The sequence below is a fragment of the Lacerta agilis genome, chromosome 5 (genome assembly GCF_009819535.1).
Source record: "Lacerta agilis isolate rLacAgi1 chromosome 5, rLacAgi1.pri, whole genome shotgun sequence".
In the NCBI taxonomy this organism is placed as follows: domain Eukaryota; kingdom Metazoa; phylum Chordata; class Lepidosauria; order Squamata; family Lacertidae; genus Lacerta; species Lacerta agilis.
The window spans coordinates 94,491,531-94,510,970 of record NC_046316.1 but is presented as its reverse complement, the minus strand read 5'-3'; the positions used below and the strand labels follow the sequence as shown (position 1 = coordinate 94,510,970).

General features: G+C 48.0%; 1 protein-coding gene across 3 annotated transcripts; it reads right to left on the bottom strand.

The window, feature by feature from the left end:
• Nucleotides 1-1,801: 1,801 nt before the first annotated feature.
• OSTN (osteocrin) lies at nucleotides 1,802-18,828 on the bottom strand. Of its 3 annotated transcripts, XM_033148157.1 has the most exons (5): nucleotides 18,772-18,828; nucleotides 8,791-8,889; nucleotides 7,263-7,483; nucleotides 4,292-4,371; nucleotides 1,802-2,057 (listed from the first exon to the last, which is right to left on the bottom strand). In XM_033148157.1, the coding sequence occupies exons 2-5, from the start codon at nucleotides 8,887-8,889 to the stop codon at nucleotides 1,945-1,947; spliced, it is 513 nt and encodes a 170-aa protein (XP_033004048.1). In that variant the 5' UTR covers nucleotides 18,772-18,828; the 3' UTR covers nucleotides 1,802-1,944. The 3 variants fall into 3 exon arrangements, with proteins under 3 accessions (XP_033004048.1, XP_033004049.1, XP_033004050.1); XM_033148158.1 differs by lacking the exon at nucleotides 18,772-18,828 and having other exon boundaries at nucleotides 1,979-2,057; nucleotides 4,278-4,371; nucleotides 8,791-8,928; XM_033148159.1 differs by lacking the exon at nucleotides 18,772-18,828 and having other exon boundaries at nucleotides 1,997-2,057; nucleotides 4,282-4,371; nucleotides 8,791-8,929.
• Between the last annotated feature and the right edge of the window lie 612 nt (nucleotides 18,829-19,440).

Genomic DNA, 19,440 nt, shown 5'->3' with positions numbered 1-19,440 from the left:
ATAATAATAATAATAATAATAATAATAATAATAATTTATTTATACCCCACAAATGTGGCTGGGTTTTTCCCAGCCACTCTGGGCAGCTTCCAACAGAATATTAAAATACAATATTCTATTAAACATTAAAAGCTTCTCTAAACAGGGCTGCCTTCAGATGTCTTCTAAAAGTCTGGTACTGTAGTTGTTTTTCTCTTTGACTTCTGGTGGGAGGGCGTTCCACAGGGCAGGTGCCACCACCAAGAAGGCCCTCTGCCTGGTTCCCTGTAACCTCGCTTCTCGCAGCGAGGGGTGAAAGTTTGGACACCCCTGTCCTAAGTGATGTTGTGTTATAAACACAGCTAATATGGAGAAGGAAGAAGGATAGCCAGCCACATAGGACACCTTATACTTTATTTCAACATGATGGAGTTTATCCAGCTCTTCCATCGCTCTAGAATAAGGAGCATCTCCAAGCACATAAGTCAGGAAAATATAGAGCTATTCTTGGAGAGAGAGAGAGAGAGAGAGAGAGAGAGACTCAATCAACAAGGACAAAGCATTGTCGTTCCCCCAAACACCCAGTTTCTTTTTCCATTTGTAACATGTAAGATTTCAGTGGTTAAAATAATGAAGGCAGTTCAAGAGAAAATACGAGGTTGCAGGGAGCAATACTTCAAAGCTGAGGAAACTGGCACAGCATCATGCCACCATCTGGAAAGAAGAGTCACAGGACACCTGCTCTGCATGCAGAAGGCCCCAAGCTTCAGTCTCCAGCATCGAACCAAAAGAGACAGTTCAGAGTTGGAAGAATCAGTGATGGTCCGTGTGCCCATGTAAGGCGGCTTTAAGGAGGGAGTTAGCTGCGATTCCTGCATTGCAGGGGGTTGGACTAGATGACCGGGCGGGTCCCCCTTCCAACGCTACAATTCTATGATTCCAAGGAGAGGGGAGGGGAAGGGGAGAATGAGAACAGGGCTAGGAGCCTGCGAGAGAGGCTGCCCAAAGAGACGAGGTCAGAAGGCAAAGGCAGATTCCTCAGATTCCACACGGTGTCTGTCATGGTCCTAAGCCACTATCCAAATAGACAGGACTTGCTGTGGGGGCCGTTTCTCTCTTCCCCCCCCCCCACGAGGCAGTGGTATGGTCACCAACTTGGATCAATTTAAAAGAGGATGAGGCAAATTCATAGGGAAGAGAGAGCTATCAATGGCTACTGGTTTTGATGGCTCAGCTCTGCTTCCACAGTTGGAGGCAGCGATGCTTCTGGGTACCAATTGCTACAAACGGCAGGAGGAGAGAGGGCTCTTGGGCTCAGATCCTGCTTGCAGGTTTCCCAAAGGAGGCCTCTGGTTGGCCCCTGGGAGAAGGCAATGCTCGACTCAAGGAGCTATTGGCCTGATCCGGCAGGCTCCCTTTAACGTTATTTACCTGCAATTGCTGCTCAGAAGCATTTTTTGGTTGGCTCCACATGAGAAATTCCCCACCAGCAGGACCCAGATGTGGAGAACTTTAGGAAGGAAATGCCAGCCAGGAGGTTGCACTTGGGTCGTAATGATGGGGATGGATGCTAACTTTAGCAGAGGTCCTGAGCTGACCTGAAATGGAGGACCATTAACCAGGTGAAAAGGGGTTGTGTGTGTGTGTTGGGGGCTTTGATTATTAATGCTGTTCCAGGGTCAACAACAACACCTTGTTATTTTGCTGCACTGCATTCTAGTAGCCCTTATTAGGTTGACAGACTCCCCAAAGTCGTTGTGTTTTTTGTTTGTTTTTTAAAAAGTGGCATGCAAATGAAATTGTTATATACATATAAACAAACAAGCAGACAAACAAACAATAGAAAAAAAACAACACTTTCTGTTCCCTTATTGAGGAGAGCAGAGCGTCAGCTGGAAGGAAGTCTGGTCTAGTGGGCAGATCCTGCTATAACGAGAACTGGAGGCATGCTTCTTCTGTCTTGCTTTAGGAGGCCTGTTTCTGAATTGCAAAGTCGCTGGGCGTGGCGGTGGGACTCGCGGAAGTGCCTTTTGCAGTGGGGGATATTCTGCGGAGGTCGTCCACAAGGGCGGGCAAACCTGTAGGGGAAAAGTCATGGGGGGGGGGGGAGAAGAAACCCATAAGATGAGCCTTGTAGCTGGATCAAAGAGCTTCTGAACAGCTTGAACAGCTCTTGCTGGAAGCCACGGGAGGCGAGAAGAGGGCTCTTGTGCCCAGGTCGACCACTGCTGAGAACAGGATCCTGGACTGGATGGACCATGGGCCTGATCCAGCCAGGCTCTTCTGATGCTCTCGTCAGGCCCAAGGCGCATCTGGTCCACCGTTCTGTTCTCATGGGGGTCAACCAAGATGTCCCCATTGCAAAGCCCCCAAGCTGGACATGAGCACAGCCTCCTCTAAGGAAGTTTGAGGGGCCCTCTTGGCTGTTTTCTTTTTAGCTTCCTGCAATATGGATGGCCATCTGTCACGGATGCTTTAGCTGAGATTCCCACATCGCCGGGGGTTGGACTAGATGACCCTTGGGGGTCCCCTCCAACTCTACACTTCCATGATTCTATGAGTCCCCTCCCCAGGGCAAAGAAGGGAAGCTGCGTGGGAGCCTCACCCCTTGCAATGCCCTATGCGCTATAGCACCCTTTGCCCACTTGGAGGGCGCCAGGGTGGCAGAGGCTGCCCTACAGGAATGCCTAATATTTGTTACAACCATTCGCCCAAGTGCTCCCTGCATTCCTTACGCCAGGAAGAGGTGAAATGATAAAGGTTTATAAAATGATGCCTGGCATGGGCACTGTTGTCGGCAACATCTATGCAGGGCCATACACCTGGTCATTGTCATGCAGTATGGTGCAGAGCTAGTGTGGTTTAGTGCAGTGTTTTTCAACCTTTTTTGGGCAAAGGCACACTTGTTTCATGAAAAAAATCACGAGGCACACCACCATTAGAAAATGTTAAAAAAAAAATAACTCTGTGCCTATATTGACTATATATAAAGTAATTTTTTAATTTTTCCCACGGCACACCAGGCAACATCTTGCGGCACACTAGTGTGCCGCGGAACAGTGGTTGAAAAACACTGGTTTAGTGGTTAAGAGTGGTAGACTTGTAATCTGGGGAACCGGGTTCGTGTCTCCGCTCCTCCACATGCAGCTGCTGGGTGACCTTGGGCTAGTCACACTTCTCTGAAGTCTCTCAGCCCCACTCACCTCACAGAGGGGGAGGAAGGGAAAGGAGAATGCTTTGAGACTCCTTAGCCCTGACCGTTAGGTCCAGTCACGGACGACTCTGGGGTTGTGGTGCTCATCTCGCTTTATTGGCCAAGGGAGCCGGTGTACAGCTTCCAGGTTATGTGGCCAGCATGACAAAGCCGCTTCTGGCGAACCAGAGCAGCGCATGGAAACGCCGTTTACCTTCCCACCAGAGTGGTACTTATTTATCTACTTGCACTTTGATGTGCTTTCGAACTGCTAGGTTGGCAGCAGCAGGGACCGAGCAATGGGAGCTCACCCCGTCATTGCGGGGATTTGAACCACCGACCTTCTGATCAGTAAGCCCTAGGCTCTGTGGTTTAACCCACAGCGCCACCCGTGTCCCTTGAAACTCCTTAGGGTAGTGATAAAGCGGGATATGAAATCCAAACTCTTCTTTGGAACTCCCTGCCTCTTGACGCCAGGCGTAGGCCTGATATCAATACCCAGCTCCCTTAACTGTTCCTTGGTTTCTCATCTCGGTCACCCTCCCCCCCCTACATACTCTCTAGCTTGTCAATAGCCTTCTTAAACTGCAGTGCCCAGAATTGGGCCAGAGGCGGATTTGGGGGAGTGTGACCGTCTCACTCACTGATCTGAGAGAGTGCTGCTGGGGGAGCTGCAACAATGATGTAAAGTGGAAGGCAAGAGGTGGCAGAGGGGGGCGGGGAGCTGAATTTTGGTGTCGCAAAGGGTGCCGCTGAAACCCGAAAGCCCCAAATCCGCCACTGACTGGACCCAGCACTCCAGGTGTGGCCTGACCAAGGCAGAACAGGGTGGGACTACGACGTCCCTTGATCTGGACACTAGACTTCTGTGGATGCAGCCTAGAATCGTATTCGCCCTCTTTGCTGCTGCATCATGCTGTTGGCTCATTTGAAGGAGGTGGGGAAGAAACAGATACATGGAATAATTTTCAATCTGTTGGAAGCCGCCCAGAGTGGCTGGGGCAATCCAGTCAGATGGGTGGAATAATAATAATAATAATAATAATAATAATAATAGGCTGCAGCCACGATAGAAACAGGCCCTACAAGTCCGCTTTTATCTTACTCACGTCTGCTAACCTCTGGTGTTGCTCAGACGGTTCACTCCGATCCGGTCAAGGGGGATTCCAAACCGCCTCTTTGGAATTTCCACAACTTTCCTGCGTAATGAGATGCAATTAATTGGGATATCCCAATGCCCTGCTGCTGCATATGCTCTATCCTAACCATCCCCAAAGTGGTGCCCTCCAGATGTTTACCCCAGCCAGACGAGCCCTGCACTAAAACAGTTAGGGGGGCTGAGACGACTCTTCTGTGAGGGAATTCTGTGTACAGATGTTATAAAATTATTCATGGCCTGGGGAAAGGGAATAGAGAATGGTTTTCTCCCTCATGGTACTAGAACTCATGAGCACCCAGAGAAGCTGAATGTTGGAAGGTTTAGGGCAGAGAAAAGAAAGTCCTTCTTCACCCAGAGTGCAGCTGAACCCTGGAACTCACTTCTGCAGGGAGCAATGACGGCCAGTAACCCAGATAGCCCTCCTGGCCATGAATTTATTCTCCTAGCCAGCCTGGCTCTTCTCTGCCTCTGCATTTGGAGTTACAGGTGGGTAGCCGTGTTGGTCTGCCATAGTCGAAACAAAATAGAAAATTCTTTCCAGTAGCACCTTAGAGACCAATGGAGTTTGTTCTTGGTATGAGCTTTCGTGTGCATGCACACTTCTTCAGATACCGAAAGCGCATACCAAGAACAAACTCAGTTTGGTCTCTAAGGTGCTACTGGAAAGAATTTTCTATTTTGTTTCTGCAGTTGGAGGCAGCGATGCTTCTGAATCCCAGTTGCTGGAAACCACAGGAGGAGAGAGTGTTGCTCTTGTGTTCGAATCCTGCTTGTGGGTTTCTCATTGTGGGCCCTCTCTGGCCCCTGTGAGAACAGGAAAGGTTGTTTTCTGCTGCTCCAGAGAAGCGGACATGCAGCAATGGATTCAAACTACAAGAAAGAAAGAAGATTCCACCTAAACATTAGAAAGAACTTCCTGACAGTAAGAGCTGTTGGACAGTGGAATTTGCTGCCAAGGAGTGTGGTGGAGTCTCCTTTGGAGGTCTTTAAGCGGAGGCTTGACAGCCATCTGTCAGGAATGCTTTGATGGTGTTTCCTGCTTGGCAGGGGGTTGGACTGGATGGCCCTTGTGGTCTCTTCCAACTCTAGGATTCTAGGATTCTAGGAACCTTGACCAGATGGGCCATGGGTCTGATCCAGCAGGCTCCTCTAAGCATTAGAACTAGTGCAATGAGGCCCACCTGGTGCAATGCTAGGATCCAGCATGCGCAAGACCTCTGTTTCTTTTTCAGGGTCCTGAAAGAACCAGAGTCTCACAAGTGACTATTGGAATTGGAGCGCAACTTCTGCGGGTTTTCCACAGAGCAAAGCTCACTGGCAGAGCGCTTTTGCTGGGGACGTGCTCCCTCTTGTGGCCATCTTTACTGTATGCTTGTGAAACATGGACCACTTATAAAGGCCATCTCCAACTCCTCGAAAGATTCCATCAACGGAGTCTCCGAAAAATTTTACACATCACTTGGGAATACAGGCGAACTAATGCCAGTGTACTGGAAGAAGCAAAGATCACCAGTGTTGAAGCAATGGTTCTCCACCGTCAACTTTGTTTCCCTGGTCATGTTTTTCGGATGCCTGATGATCGTCTTCCAAAGCATCTACTCTATTCCGAACTTAAAAATGGGAAGCGTAATGCTGGTGGTCAACAAAAGAGGTTTAAATCCTCTCTTAAGGCAAATCTGAAAAAATGTAGTACTGTATGAACACCGAAAACTGGGAAAGCCTTGCCTGCGAGCGCTCCAGTTGGAGAACAGCCTTTACCAAAGGTGTCGTGGGCTTTGAAGACGCTCGAACTCAGGATGCAAGGGATAAACGTGCCAAGAGGAAGGCACGCTTGGCAAATCCACACCGTGATCAAGCCCAGAAACCAATGTCCCCACTGTGGAAGGACGTGTGGATCCAGAACTGGCCTCCACAGTCACTTACGGACTCATTGTTAAAACCGTGTTCATGGAAGACCATCTCACTCGGCTACAAGGGATCGCCAAAGAAGAACAGCAAGACTCAATCTTGCTTATTGGGGCTGATGAGATCTGTAGTTCAAAACAGCTCGAGGGCACCAGGTTGGGGAAGGCCAGTGGAAAGCTTTCTGCTTCCTTTGACAAATTGCTGCCTCCGTTTGTATTTTGAGTACGACACAAATTAATTTAAGTACAGTGCAGAAGCGTGTGATGCATATTATTGCACATTTGTTTTAGCGTTGCAAGACCCCTTCTGCTTGTCCCCTGCCTGGAAAACACGGGTCTGAGCTGCTTCCCACTAGTCCTATGCTCAGGGGCGGAGCAAGGGGGTGCGTGGGGGGGGGCCCTCCACCCTGGGTGCCACCCTGGAGGGGGTGAACTTGGTGCATGCGCCCCCCCGCAACACCCAAGCCAAGCCCTGCTGCCTAGTAAAAAGTGCATGCCAACAGCTTGCTCACAAACCGGCTCAGCGTGCGCTTTCCTTTTTCTGGCTGGAGCGGAGGCGAGGGGAAGCATGTGCAGCGCCGTACGTAGCAACGCTGCACATGCGTGCTATGGAGCGACACCCCGCCCCCTTGTGCCCCCGGGTTTGCCGCTCCGGGTGGCCAAGTGGCTTCCTTCACCACTGCCCATGCTTTCTAGGCACAGTGGCTTCGCCTTTGCCCTGCTTCTCCTTCCACCCACCAAAACCCACTCTTTGGTGCTAAATTGGAACAAACAGCAGTCCGCAAAAAACATGATTGCCGTTTGTTCCGATTCAACACTAAACCATAGGTTTCCTGTGGTAAAGCAGCAGAGCAAATGGAGGTGTGGGTGAGTCCTTCGTTGTACACATATTCTTGCTTACAAAACTCATAAGGGAGCGCATTTAAGCATGTGCAGAGTTCCTCCTGTGCACAGAAAGCAGCCTTTGGGTCCCTTCTGCAGTTCCATGACTCTGCTCTCTGAGATCCAGCTCTTCCTCACAGCTCACCTCTGCTTGGCTTTCAGGTCCAGGGATCCGGCCGAAAGCCTGTCGAGAGGGGAGCCAAACCCCGAGAAACTCCGCTTCCTTTTCGTCTCGATGACATCATTTTCGAGGGACACCAGCTCGTCGAAGAGGAGAAGCTTTGCGACCAGGTCGGCAGCTGGCTTCTCCTGGCCAGACAGAGACAGGCGACCCTCGCCCAGGGGAGAAGAAGGAGCCAGAGGCTGCTGCAAAGGAGAAAAGACTGATCTTTCAGCTATTATTTAATGAATACTATAATTATCAATACCATTAACTGAGTCTACACTTTGGAACTCACTGCCTATTGATGTCAGGTAGGTACCTTAACTGTTCTATTTTTGGCATCTGCCAAAAAACGTTCTCTTGCCAACCTCTCTTGTGTTCCTATACCAATAATCTAGGAACCTTCACCATTTTTTAAAACTAAGCTAAGTTTTACTGCCTGTGCAGCTTTTTCTGAATGCTGTATGGCAAAGCACATGAACCCGACCTTTGGAGAGTTTGTGAGTACAGTGGTACCTCTAGTTATGGACTCGATCCATTCCGGGGTGCTGTTTGCATCCCGAAAAGTCCTCAACTAGAGTGCCGCTTCTGCGCATGTGCGAAGCGTGCAGAATTCTGCTGCGCATGCATGCACAGCAAAACCCGGAAGTATACAATTCAGGGTTTGCCGTGTTCGCAAGCTGAAAAGACGCAACATGAACCTAACGCAACACGAGGTATGACTGTAAAGCATTTTTTAACTTACCAGAGGTGTGGTCTTTTTCCAGTGCTGGGGGAAGGGTGAAACTTTGGAAAGAAACTGGAACTAACACATTTTAAAGGTTTTAAAATGTGTTAAACCTGTAGCAAGAAGCGAGGTTACAGGGAACCAGGCAGAGGGCCTTCTCCGTAGTGGCGCCCGCCTTGTGGAACGCCCTCCCACCAGAGGTCAAAGAGATAAACGACTACCTGACATTTAGCAAATACCTGAAGGCAGCCCTGTTTAGGGAAGTTTTTAATCTGTGATATTTTAATGTATTTTGATATTTGTTGGAAGCCGCCCAGAGTGGCTGGGGAGACCCAGCCAAATGGGCGAGGTACAAATAATAAATTATCAATTTGAATTAATAAATTCAATTTATTAATTGAATAACGCGTTATAAAGTTGAATAAAGCGTTAACTTTACTGGCATCGGAGACTTATGACTTCAGTGATGACCTGTCACCACCTGAGCTACTGACAACCTTCTCCTCCTCTGGGAATTTGCCTAGTCCTCTTTTAAAACGTCTTTCAATTGTCCTTCTTTGCCTCTACCAGAGGAAGGAGGAGGGTTGGTGGCAGTAAAACTCTTCTGATCATTTTTTTCCAAACTGCTTTTAAGAGCATTAAAAAGAGAGATAGAAATATTTTAACTCTGACCGCTCGAGGGCGCTTTGAAATAAGAAATCCCAGCCATAGGGGAACGTCTCCAGTGCAGAAATTTGGGCTTGCCAGAAACAACTGGGCCTTGTTTTTGAGATCACCGCTTACCTCTTGCAATGCCGCTACCTGGAAAGGTGTCCTGGATTGCCACTGGAAGAGGGTGACGGCCAAGACGAGGTACCCAGCCGCTCGCTGGCAGCGCAACATCTGCAAAAGAAAGCAGCGCCACAGTCCTTTGCCCGGTCCGTCCCACATAGCTGGGTGCCCACTCCAAGCAGGGGCAAGTTCAAGATGCGTATTTATTGACTCAGGTTTTATCAGCTACCCTGGCACAGCAACTCAATCTGGTCCGTTCTCAGGTGTGTGCAACCATCGAAAGAAGAAAGTGCCTTATTTTAAAATGCAGTACCAATAAAATGGACATTTCTCCTTTCGGGTGGAGGAAGCGGGGGAACGAACGGACGATATGTTAAACCAGAAATGGTAACGGAAGAAGCCGAGATTATAACTTTAGGAAATCCAAGCTGTTTAAAATGCCTGGGTGAATAAAATGGTCTTCAGCCGGCATCAAAGAGACGAGCTTTGCAGAAATTGAAGAGGAGAAAGGAGAGAGAGCAACTAAATGTTTGGAAGAACTTTCTGGCGGTAAGAGACCCCCTGGGAAGGTGGTGGGCGCTCTTTCCTTGGAGGTTTTCAAACAGAGGTTGGATGGCCATCTGTCATGGATGCTATAGCTGAGATCCCTGCATTGCAGGGGGCTGGACTAGATGACCTTTGGGAAGACCCTTCCAACTCTACAATTCAATGTTACTATGAAAATTCTTGGGTGAAGGTCCTGGGATTCTTCAGCAGAGGAAGCCATGGAGAAAGAGGCTTCTCTCTGCCAATAAAAGCTTTAGACACCCCTCTGTAAACCTAGAACCCCACTGCTGCGTTTTAAATCTTACGAAGCAACCACACACACACTCGGAATATATTCCTGGATGCTGAGACCTATCTAAGGGTAGCCCAAAACCACCCCTGCAGTTTCTCCATCCCGTTCAGGGGTAACAAAATATGGGGAGGCAGGATCTTGGAACTTCTCGGTCATGGTGCGCTGGCAGAACTCTTTTCGAGAGTTACGGCATTGCTAGAAACTTTGACCCGGGAACCACGGCTGGCATCCCTGTCCGCTGGCCAGCCCATGTTGTAGAGGCTGGTGGGGATCAAACTCGGGTGGCTCACAGTCGGAGGCGGCAATGCTTCTGAATTTCAGTTGCTGGAAACGGGGCCGGATTGAGGTTTGATGAGGCCCTCAGCTCCTTCCTGAAGGTAATGGAGCCCTTTATATGCCCAGCTGACCTTTGTCCACAACAAATTGTCGCTGTTTTTTTTTTAATATTTGCTATATGGTCATGGATGGACCTCATAGGTATCCCAAGCCCTTGGCACATAACAAAATATGTATTTTATCCAAGTAATTGTTGATCTGAAATACAATTAAGAAGAAGTATATTCCCCACCCCCTGAAGAGAGCGTGTCCGTAATGTATAGCTTGCTTAGCTTATACTGTACGTAAATCCGGCACTGGCTAGAAACCACAGGAGGAGAGTGTTGCTCTCATGCTTGGATCCTGCTTGTGGGTTTCTCACAGGAATCTGCTTTGTCACGGTGAGAACAGGATCACAGAATCATGGAGTTGGAAGGGACCCCTAAGGGTCCTCTAGTCCACCCCCTGCAATGCAGGAATCTCAACTAAAGCATCCATGGCAGATAAAGCTCCAAAGATGGAGAGCCCACCACCTCTCGTGGGAGACTGCTGAAGGCCTCTTACCATCGGAAAATCTTTAGTCTTAATCTCCCTTTTTGTAATGCGGGACTGGATCTGCCATTGGCCTCATCCTGCAGGCACTTCTTATGTTCTTCTTTGCCTTTCTCTATGACCCCTGGCGGAAGGGCAAATCTCAGCAGCAGAGCATCTGCTTTGCATGCAGGTTCAATCCTGCGCCACAGGGGGGGTTGGACTAGATGACCCTCGGGGGTCCCTTCCAACTCTACAATTCTATGATTCTATGGATCCCCGGCAGATCTCCCAGTGAGGCTGGGAGCGCAGATAAGTGCAGGCAACGCTCAGCTGGTTGGCAGGACGGTCTGACTCAGTATAAGACAGAGTCTTGTGTCCTTTGAATTTTTATGCAGGTTTCTGCACCGCAAAACTGAGAAACTGCAGCCTATCGCTGTGCAAGGAACCCACATCCTGATTACCTGCATACGGAAGTGGGGGCGGGGAACGTAAAAATAAATGGCAAGGTTAAATACACACGTTGGTTTTTTTCACGGCGAAACATCTGCGCTGCTGTTCATTCATCCCGGCGAGCTAAAAATAAGCCCCTGTACTCTAATCAAAATAAACAGAGAGGTCCCGAAAGTGCAAAGCGCATCTCGACTTCAACACAATTCAGGTAACTCTGGAAGGGGAAGAAGTGGCCCAGCTCTGCTCACAGGTTTCCAGGGGGTCTTCAGCCTTGCCCTGCAACTAGCTGCTTGCACACATGGCACACTGTTAAACTCTGGAACTCCCTGCTGCAGGAGAGATGCGCAGCAACGCTTCTGCGTAGCAGCTGCTGGGAACCCTGCAGATTATTGACAGCCTGGAGGTGACCTTGCAGTCTTATAGTCCAGGGATCGGCTGCTGCACACAAGGATAGGTGCCAAAGGTCCACCCACCCACCTAGATCTCACCTTTTCTCCAAAGAGCACAAGGTGACGTGATGTAGACATTTCTGCCCTTTTCTATTTAGGTTAGGCTGAGAGATAGTGACTGGGCCAAAGTCACCCAGGGGGCTTTGTGGCTCAGTGGATGATTTGAACGCTCTTCTCTCGGGTCCTAGTCTAGCCCTCTAACCACTAGGCAACACTGGTCGACCAAACGGTATCCTATGCAGGTCCAGGTGTGCTAAACTGACACACAAGCCTATCTGGAATTAGCTCTCCTGCAGCACTAGACTCTGGGAAGACTGCTCTGCCAGGCTGCATCAGAGGTGGGCAGCCAGTCTTTCCCTTGACATAACCATCTTTATTATGGGATGGCCAGTCCTCATTTGGAGAACAAAGTTGTTCCAAAATGAATGAGGCAACATCACATTCTTACAGGAACCCGTCATGCTTTGAAAGGTTTATAAGCAGAGGTTGCGTGGCCATCTCACGGGGGTCCTTTAGCTGCGGTTCCTGTGTGGCAGGGGGTTGGACTGCATGCCTCTTGGGCATGGGTAGGCAACCTAAGGCCCAGGGGCCAGATCCGGCCCAATCGCCTTCTCAATCTGGCATGTGGATGGTCCGGGAATCAGCGTGTTTTTACACAAGTAGAATGTGTGCTTTTATTTAAAATGCATCTCTGGGTTATTTGTGGGGCATAGGAATTCGTTCATTATTCCCCCCAAATATATATATATATATATATATATAGTCCAGCCCCCCCAAGGTCTGAGGGACAGTGGACCGGCCCCCTGCTGAAAAAGTTTGCTGACCCCTGCTCTTGGGGAATCCCTTCCAACCTGACGGTTCTATGAAGAGACTCCATCAGGCAAGGCCTTCTTCCACCCTCCGGTATCTGCTTCTCAATTATTTTATGCACTGTGGCTTGCTGTTGTTTTACTGATTGCAGTTTCGAAATTATTTATTGCAATTGTTAAGAGTGGCTTTCTGTTTAATTTTTATATGCTGGTATTATGATTCTATACTACTTTAATGATTGTTGAATGTTACTTTATTTGATGTAGATTGTTTATCTTAAAGCTATGTTTTATTATCACAATTTGCATTGCACTAGATTGTTATAAGGTGGGCATTCTTTGTTTCACCATCATCTGACATGGAAGTTGGAGCAAGCTTGTATTCTGCTGCTCCGGAGGGGAGGACCCAAACCATTGCATTCCAGTGACAACCAAGGAGAGTAGAGTTTGCTTTCTGAAAGTAAAAGACGTCTGACATTGGAACAGGCTCCCTCAGAAAGGGATGGATTCTCCTTCCTTGGAGGCGTTTGGACAGAGGTTGGATGGCCATCTGTCATGAATGCCTTAGCTGTGATTCCTAAATAAATTTGGAGTTCTTATTACAAAATACACTGAAATAAATATAATTAAGAACTCTGGCCGGAAATTTCAACCAAAACGATGCGTTTACTCGTGAGTAAATACAAATATAGTATCAATCCTGTTAAGCATTACAGTCTTAAATGAAGAAATAGTTTCACATTGAAAATCCCTTGAAAGTCTTTTAGAAGTTGATGTAAAGGCTTCTACGATGCGTGTCAGATGTATAAGGAGACCAGGACAGGGCCCCGTTTCGGCGTAGACGCCTTCCTCAGCTCGTTTTTTTTTTTTTTGAAAGAAGTGTATAAAATATATATGGTTTCTATTTCTTTGATTCTTGAGAAGGTGTAGCGTCTTAGAGAAAGTTTTCCTGTGTTTTCTATGCGTTTCCTCATTGCAGGGGGTTGGGCTGGATGACCCTTGGGGTCCCTTCCAGCCCAATGATTCTATGATTCTAAGACCAGCCTGGGCCCATTCAATCACCACAGACTAAAGCTGCACTGCTCTCCTCTTCCGAAGAAGAAACACGGTGGGAGGGGGGTGCCAACCTTGCTTTCTTCTTCTTTGGCCAAGTGAAATGGAGCAGAGAGATTTCTTCCTCCTTCCCTTCACGGTCTGCTCACATCACAGTCGTACCTTGGTTTTCGAACAGCTTAGTTCTCGAACGTTTCGGCTCTCGAACGCCGCAAACCCGGAAGTGAGTGTTCCGGTTTGAAAACTATTTTTGGAATCCGAACGTCCGGCGGGGCTTCCGATTGGCTGCAGGAGTTTCCTGCAGCCAATCAGAAACCACACTTTGGTTTTCAAACGTTTTGGAAGTCGAAGGGGCTTCTGGAACTGATTCCGCTCGACTTCCGAGGTACTGCTTTAGAGCGCTGTGAAGTTCTTGTGATCCTTGGTATTGTTTTTATTATGATTAATTGCATTTGCATCCTACCCTTTTCCCTAAGAAAATCCGGGGGGGGGGGTTGTACTTGGTTAGAGTGTCGGACTAGGACTTAGGGGACCTGGGTTCAAATCTCTTCTTGGCCCTGAAGCTCATTGGGTGACCTTGGGCCAGTCACTCACTCTCAGCCTTGCATTTCCTCGCAGGGTTTTTGTGCAGGATAAATGAGGAAGGGGAGAACTGTTAAGCCACATTGAGCTCCTTGGAGAAAATAGCAGGTTACAAATGTAATAATAATAATAATAATAATAATAATAATAATAATAATTCACATCTACTTCATGGGCATGTAATGAACTTAGAACTGAACTATCAGCTCCCACTGAATTTCCACCCACTTTCTTGAACTCAAGGGTTGTTAATGACAGGAACTCTGAGATGGCAAGAATTCCAGCGTTTTGGTAACTTCTGAAATTCCTTGTGGGTTCCTTGCTTATCTCAGAAAAAGGAGTTGGCCGGTTGCTTTAGCAAAAGTCAACAGAGAAGGAAAAATAACCGTTGTGTTGACGTGAAAAGGGCAATTCTGCTTTTATATCCTGGGAGAAAGATGAGCCACAAGTAGTTCGCGATTTTTTTATTTTAAAATAAAATAAAATAATGCTTTGATCCTGAGGGCTTACGAGAAAAGGCACCTTCCAGAACGCAAGCGGCTGAGGCCGCCAGATAATGGGCACCATCAATCATTTACTTAAACCCCGTGTCAGGATGTCCGAGACTTGAGAAAACACACTTCCTTTCGTTAACACTGGAAATGAGCCAAGGCAACCTGAGGTGGTTGTTTTTCTTAGAAGCTGTGACTTTTGGGCAATTTTCCAGCAGCCCTGGGGGGGGGGGAAGTTCCCCCTTTTCTGTTAGAATTGCCATTGCTTGTCCTTGGCGATATCACTGTGTGGTCAACCCTAACTGGCTAGGTCACGCAGTGAATCCTGACTGGTTGGGATTCATTCAGGTGGTTAATCCAGAAAGGAATAAGACGGGAATGAAAAGATAGAATCATAGAATCCTAGAGTTGGAAGAGACCACAAGGGCCATCCAGTCCAACCCCCTGCCAAGCAGGAAACACCATCAAAGCATTCCTGACAGATGGCTGTCAAGCCTCCGCTTAAAGACCTCCAAAGAAGAAGACTCCACCACACTCCTTGGCAGCAAATTCCACTGTCCAACAGCTCTCAATGTCAGGAAGTTCTTCCTAATGTTTAGGTGGAATCTTCTTTCCTGTAGTTTGAATCCATTGCTCCATGTCCGCTTCTCTGGAGCAGCAGGAAACAACCTTTCTCCCTCCTCTATATGACATCCTTTGATATATTTGAACATGGCTATCATATCACCCCTTAACCTTCTCTTCTCCAGGCTAAACATACCCAGCTCCCTAAGCCGTTCCTCATAAGGCATCGTTTCCAGGCCTTTGATCATTTTGGTTGCCCTCTTCTGGACACGTTCCAGCTCCATATAAAAGAAGTTTACTCACATCATCAGTTCACAGTTGGATCCCTGAAGGCAGACTTAGTTACAAAGTATATACATGTGGATCTATTGTTAAGGCAACTCTATGCAGACACTTAGATGTTGATGTAGAATCATAGAATCCTAGAGTTGGAAGAGACCCCAAGGGCCATCCAGTCCAACCCCCTGCCAAGCAGGAAACGCCATCAAAGCATTCCTGACAGATGGCTGTCAAGCCTCCGCTTCAAGACCTCCAAAGGAGGAGGAACAGAAGAAAGCCTGCTGGATCAGGCCAATGGCCCACATAGTGCAGCATTCTCTTCCCACAGCAGCCGACCAGTGAGAAACCCAAAGGCAGGATTCGAACACAAGAGCAATGCTCTCCCTTCCTGCGGTTTCCAGCAACTGGTACCCAGAAGCATCGCTGCCTCCGACCGTGGAAGCAGAGCAGAGCTTCCTCCTCCATGAATTTGCCCAATCCTCTTTTAAGGGCATCTAAGTTGGTGTCCCTCACTGCCTCCTGCAGGAGTGAATTCCATAGATTAACCATGCGCTACGCGAAAAAGTCCTCTCTTTTACCTGCCCTGTGTCTTCCGACGCTCAGCTTGGGCGGCGCGCTGAGCCAACAGCAGCCCGAGATATCGAACAGGACGAGAAAGGGAAATATCATCACACCAGGCTAAGTTATTCAGGGGACGAAAGTTCCTATTTGAACAAAAATAGCTGGGATCTACTCAAAAACCGAATCCGGGTGTCAACACTTCAGGGCTCACACGAGGCTGTGGGCGCATCTTGGCAAAAGTCCTCTGCTGAAACAGGGGTGGCGCAAGGTTATATTTGACTTTGCTTCCTTCCGTGTTTATCTGTGCTATATTTAGCCCCTGGCTCTTAAAATCAAGATTAGGTCCATTAAAGTGTGGCTGTGTTTAGGAGATTGTGGTGGTTGGATCAGAGGCGCAGCTGCTAGAGGGGGTAAAAGGTGGCCAATACAGCAGGGTTAGGCACAGAATTGTAGAACTGAAGAGTCACAAAGGTTCCCCAGGGGTCATCTAGTCCAGCCCCCTGAACTGCAGGAATCCATTTGCTCTTTCTCCTCCCAGGCCACCCTACAGTTTCAACAGCCTTACTGGGGTCCCCTTCAGATTAAAGGCACACCCGGTGAAGCTGAATGTTGCAAGGTTTGAGGCGGAGAAAAGAAAGGGTTTCTTCATGCGGCAGTGTTAAACTGTGGAACTCACTCCCACTGGAGAAAGCGATGGCCACCAACTGAGATGTTTTTAAAAGAGGATTAGACCATTTCCAGGGCTACTACCCAGGATGGCTATGCTCTGCCCTTTGCACGTGGAGGCAGAGGTGCTTCTCAGTGCCAGTTTCTTGAGGCCACAGGATGGGGGAGAAGGCCCTTGTGGCCCCCGTGAGAACAGGCCACTGGCCTGATCCTGCAGCCTCGTCTTACATGCTCAAAAGTGCTGTTTCCAAAAGCTGCCAGCTACACCCCCCTTTGGACAGAGATGACTTGCCCATTGTGCTCTAGCAACCTTTGGAATGAACTACTCCAGGGGTCAGCAAACTTTTTTAGCAGGGGGCCAGTCCACTGTCCCTCAGACCTTGTGGGGGGCCGGACTATATTTTGGGGAAAAAATTAAATGAACGAATTGCTATGCCCCACAAATAACCCAGAGATGCATTTTAAATAAAAGCACACATTCTACTCATGTAAAAACACGATTCCCAGACCGTCCGCGGGCTGGGTTGAGAAAGTGATTGGGCCGGATCCGGCCCCCGGGCCTTAGTTTGCCTACCCATGGACTACTGCAACACAGTGGGACTGCCCTTGAAGACAGTTCAGAACCAGTGTGGTTTTAGTGGTTAAGAGCGGTGGACTCGTAATCTGGTGAACCGGGTTCGTGTCTCCGCTCCTCCACATGCAGCTGCTGGGTGACCTTGGGCTAGTCACACTTCTCTGAAGTCTCTCAGCCCCACAGAGTGTTTGTTGTGGGGGAGGAAGGGAAAGGAGAATGTGAGCCGCTTTGAGACTCCTTCGGGTAGTGATAAAGCGGGATATCAAATCCAAACTCTTCTTCTTCTTCTTCTTCTTCTTCTTCTTCTTCTTCTTCTTCTTCTTCTTCTTCTTCTTCTTCTTCTTCTTCTGGTCCAGGATGTAATGACTGCTAGCCAAGGGGAGTTCCTGAAGCCATATTAACTCCCATTGACTGCCGGTTAATTTCTCAAACCAATTCAAGGTGCTGAAATTAGTGTTTAAATCTCTACATTACTCGGGGTCCTAAATATCTGCAAGACTGACACCTTTCCTACGGACCGATTGGCAAGGGAAGCCCCCTTGGTCGGTTTTCTTACCCTTGGCATTTCAAAGAGAAGAGAAGATGTAGAGGAGATCTGATAGCCATCTACAAATATCCGAAGGGCTGGAAGCTTGCTTTCTGCTCCTGCTCCAGAGGGCAGGAAAATGCAAGAAAGGAGATTCCAACTAAACATAGCGAGTGCTTTCTGAGAGTAAAATACAGTGGAATGGACCCCCTTGGAAGACAGTGGACTCTCCTTCCTTGGAGGTTTGTAAGCAGAGGTTGGATGGCCCCTTGTCATTGATGCTTTAGTTGAGATTCCTACATCACAGGGGGTTGGACTAGATGACCCTCGGGTGTCCCTTCCAACTCTACAATTCTATGATTCTAAGAATAATGAGCAATGGACATGAGCAAAGACTGTGTTCGAAACACCTGAGTCCAGGTGTGTGCCACCCTCCTGTTTTTTTAATGTGGGAAATTATTCTGAGCTAACTTTTCGAAGGCTGCTTTCTCCTCTTAAAGTTCACCGGAGAATGAATCAAAGGTGGCTAAGAAAATTCTCCTTTCCCTAAACGCTAAATTCTCACTTCTAGTCCATTCTGCAAGCAGCAGAACACCATTATTATTATTATTATTATTATTATTATTATTATTATTATTATTATTATTTAGCACAGCAACCAAGTTGTTGAGTCAACTCGCTTCTCTAGCATGTTTCTTTAGGGGCATCATGTTGTGAAGCTATTTTATTATTCATGTATTGCATTTACTGGTATATGCCAGCTTTTCCTCCAAAGAGCTCCAGGTGTTTGGTGTGGTTCTTCTTCCCCTGTGAGGCAAGTTAGGCTGAGAGAAGGCGATGGCTGGCCCAAAGTAACCTGTGTGTTTCATGGCTGAGTAGGGATTCGAACCCTGGTCTCCAAGGTCCTGGTCTAACACTCTAACCGCTACGCCGCACTGCCCACACTGCATTTTTAAAATCAGCTGAACAAAGGCGTTTCCTTTAAAATAAATAAGAAATAAAAGTAACAGGATCTGCCGTTCCCTGCATCCAGACAGCTCTAAGAACAATGCAAACAGCCCATTCCAGAAACACCATTTGACACGCTGGGATAATTTTGGTCCATTTCAGCCCCGTTTGAGAATTGCAGTGAGACACACAGCGTGCAGGTGGGGGGGAAACCCCTTGTTACCCTCTGCAGACTTTGCATGTTCTGAGCAGAACTTTTTCAAAAACAGCAGTGCTAGCATGGAAGCAAATGGTTGTAAGAAAAGCAAGACACACACACACACACACAGAGAGAGATGGCCTTTGCTCACTCACCTTGCCTGGAGAAAGCTTGGAAGATCAGTCCTTCAAATCTTCCAAAACAAAAAAACAAACACACACACACCCCCTGGTCCTTCCAAGCTGGTTCCTCTTCACTTATCTCTGATGTTCACTTTTCTCTTGCAGTTTTTATAGTCTCGGATGGAGCTCTGGCACTCCAATCCCTGCCTCCGCTCTCTCTTACATCATTTCTCAAGATTTTCCACTGCTCCTCGTCTTGAATCCCCCCCCCCTCTCTCGGTCTCCCTCTCCTCTCCACATACACATTTCTCCCTTTTATTTATTGCTCCGATCAGGGCAATTAGGTTATCGAGAAATGAGAACTGGGCGGTCTGGATCCGATGGGGGTGAGGGGAATCCGTCTCTTCCCGACAAAGCCCAGCCGGACGCCTCTTCTGGGAATCCCGCAAGTTGGGTGAGGGCCACAAAAATTATCTTCCTTGTTGGTCTTAATCCGGGTAGGAAAAAAAAGGCTTAAATCCCAAGAGAAAGCAAGTGTTCTGAGCCCAGAGCTTTTGCAGGACAGAAGTTTATCAATGGTGCATTGCATAGAGAAAGGGGATAGGGAAATGTTTTCCTTGTTCTCTCGTAACACTGGAACTTGTGGATCGTCTGATGAAGCTGAAGGCTGGAAGACTCAGGACAGGTAAAAGACAAAACTCT

Bases quoted from the DNA above. Each gene is read 5' to 3' on its own strand.
- OSTN (XM_033148157.1), bottom strand. From the start codon at position 8,889: ATGTTGCGCTGCCAGCGAGCGGCTGGGTACCTCGTCTTGGCCGTCACC. The intron at 4,372-7,262 runs GTGAGCTGTGAG...CTCATTACGCAG, and splicing joins GACCTGAAAGCCAAGCAGAG to GAAAGTTGTGGAAATTCCAA. The intron at 2,058-4,291 runs GTTAGCAGACGT...TTTCCCCTACAG, and splicing joins CCGTCTGAGCAACACCAGAG to GTTTGCCCGCCCTTGTGGAC.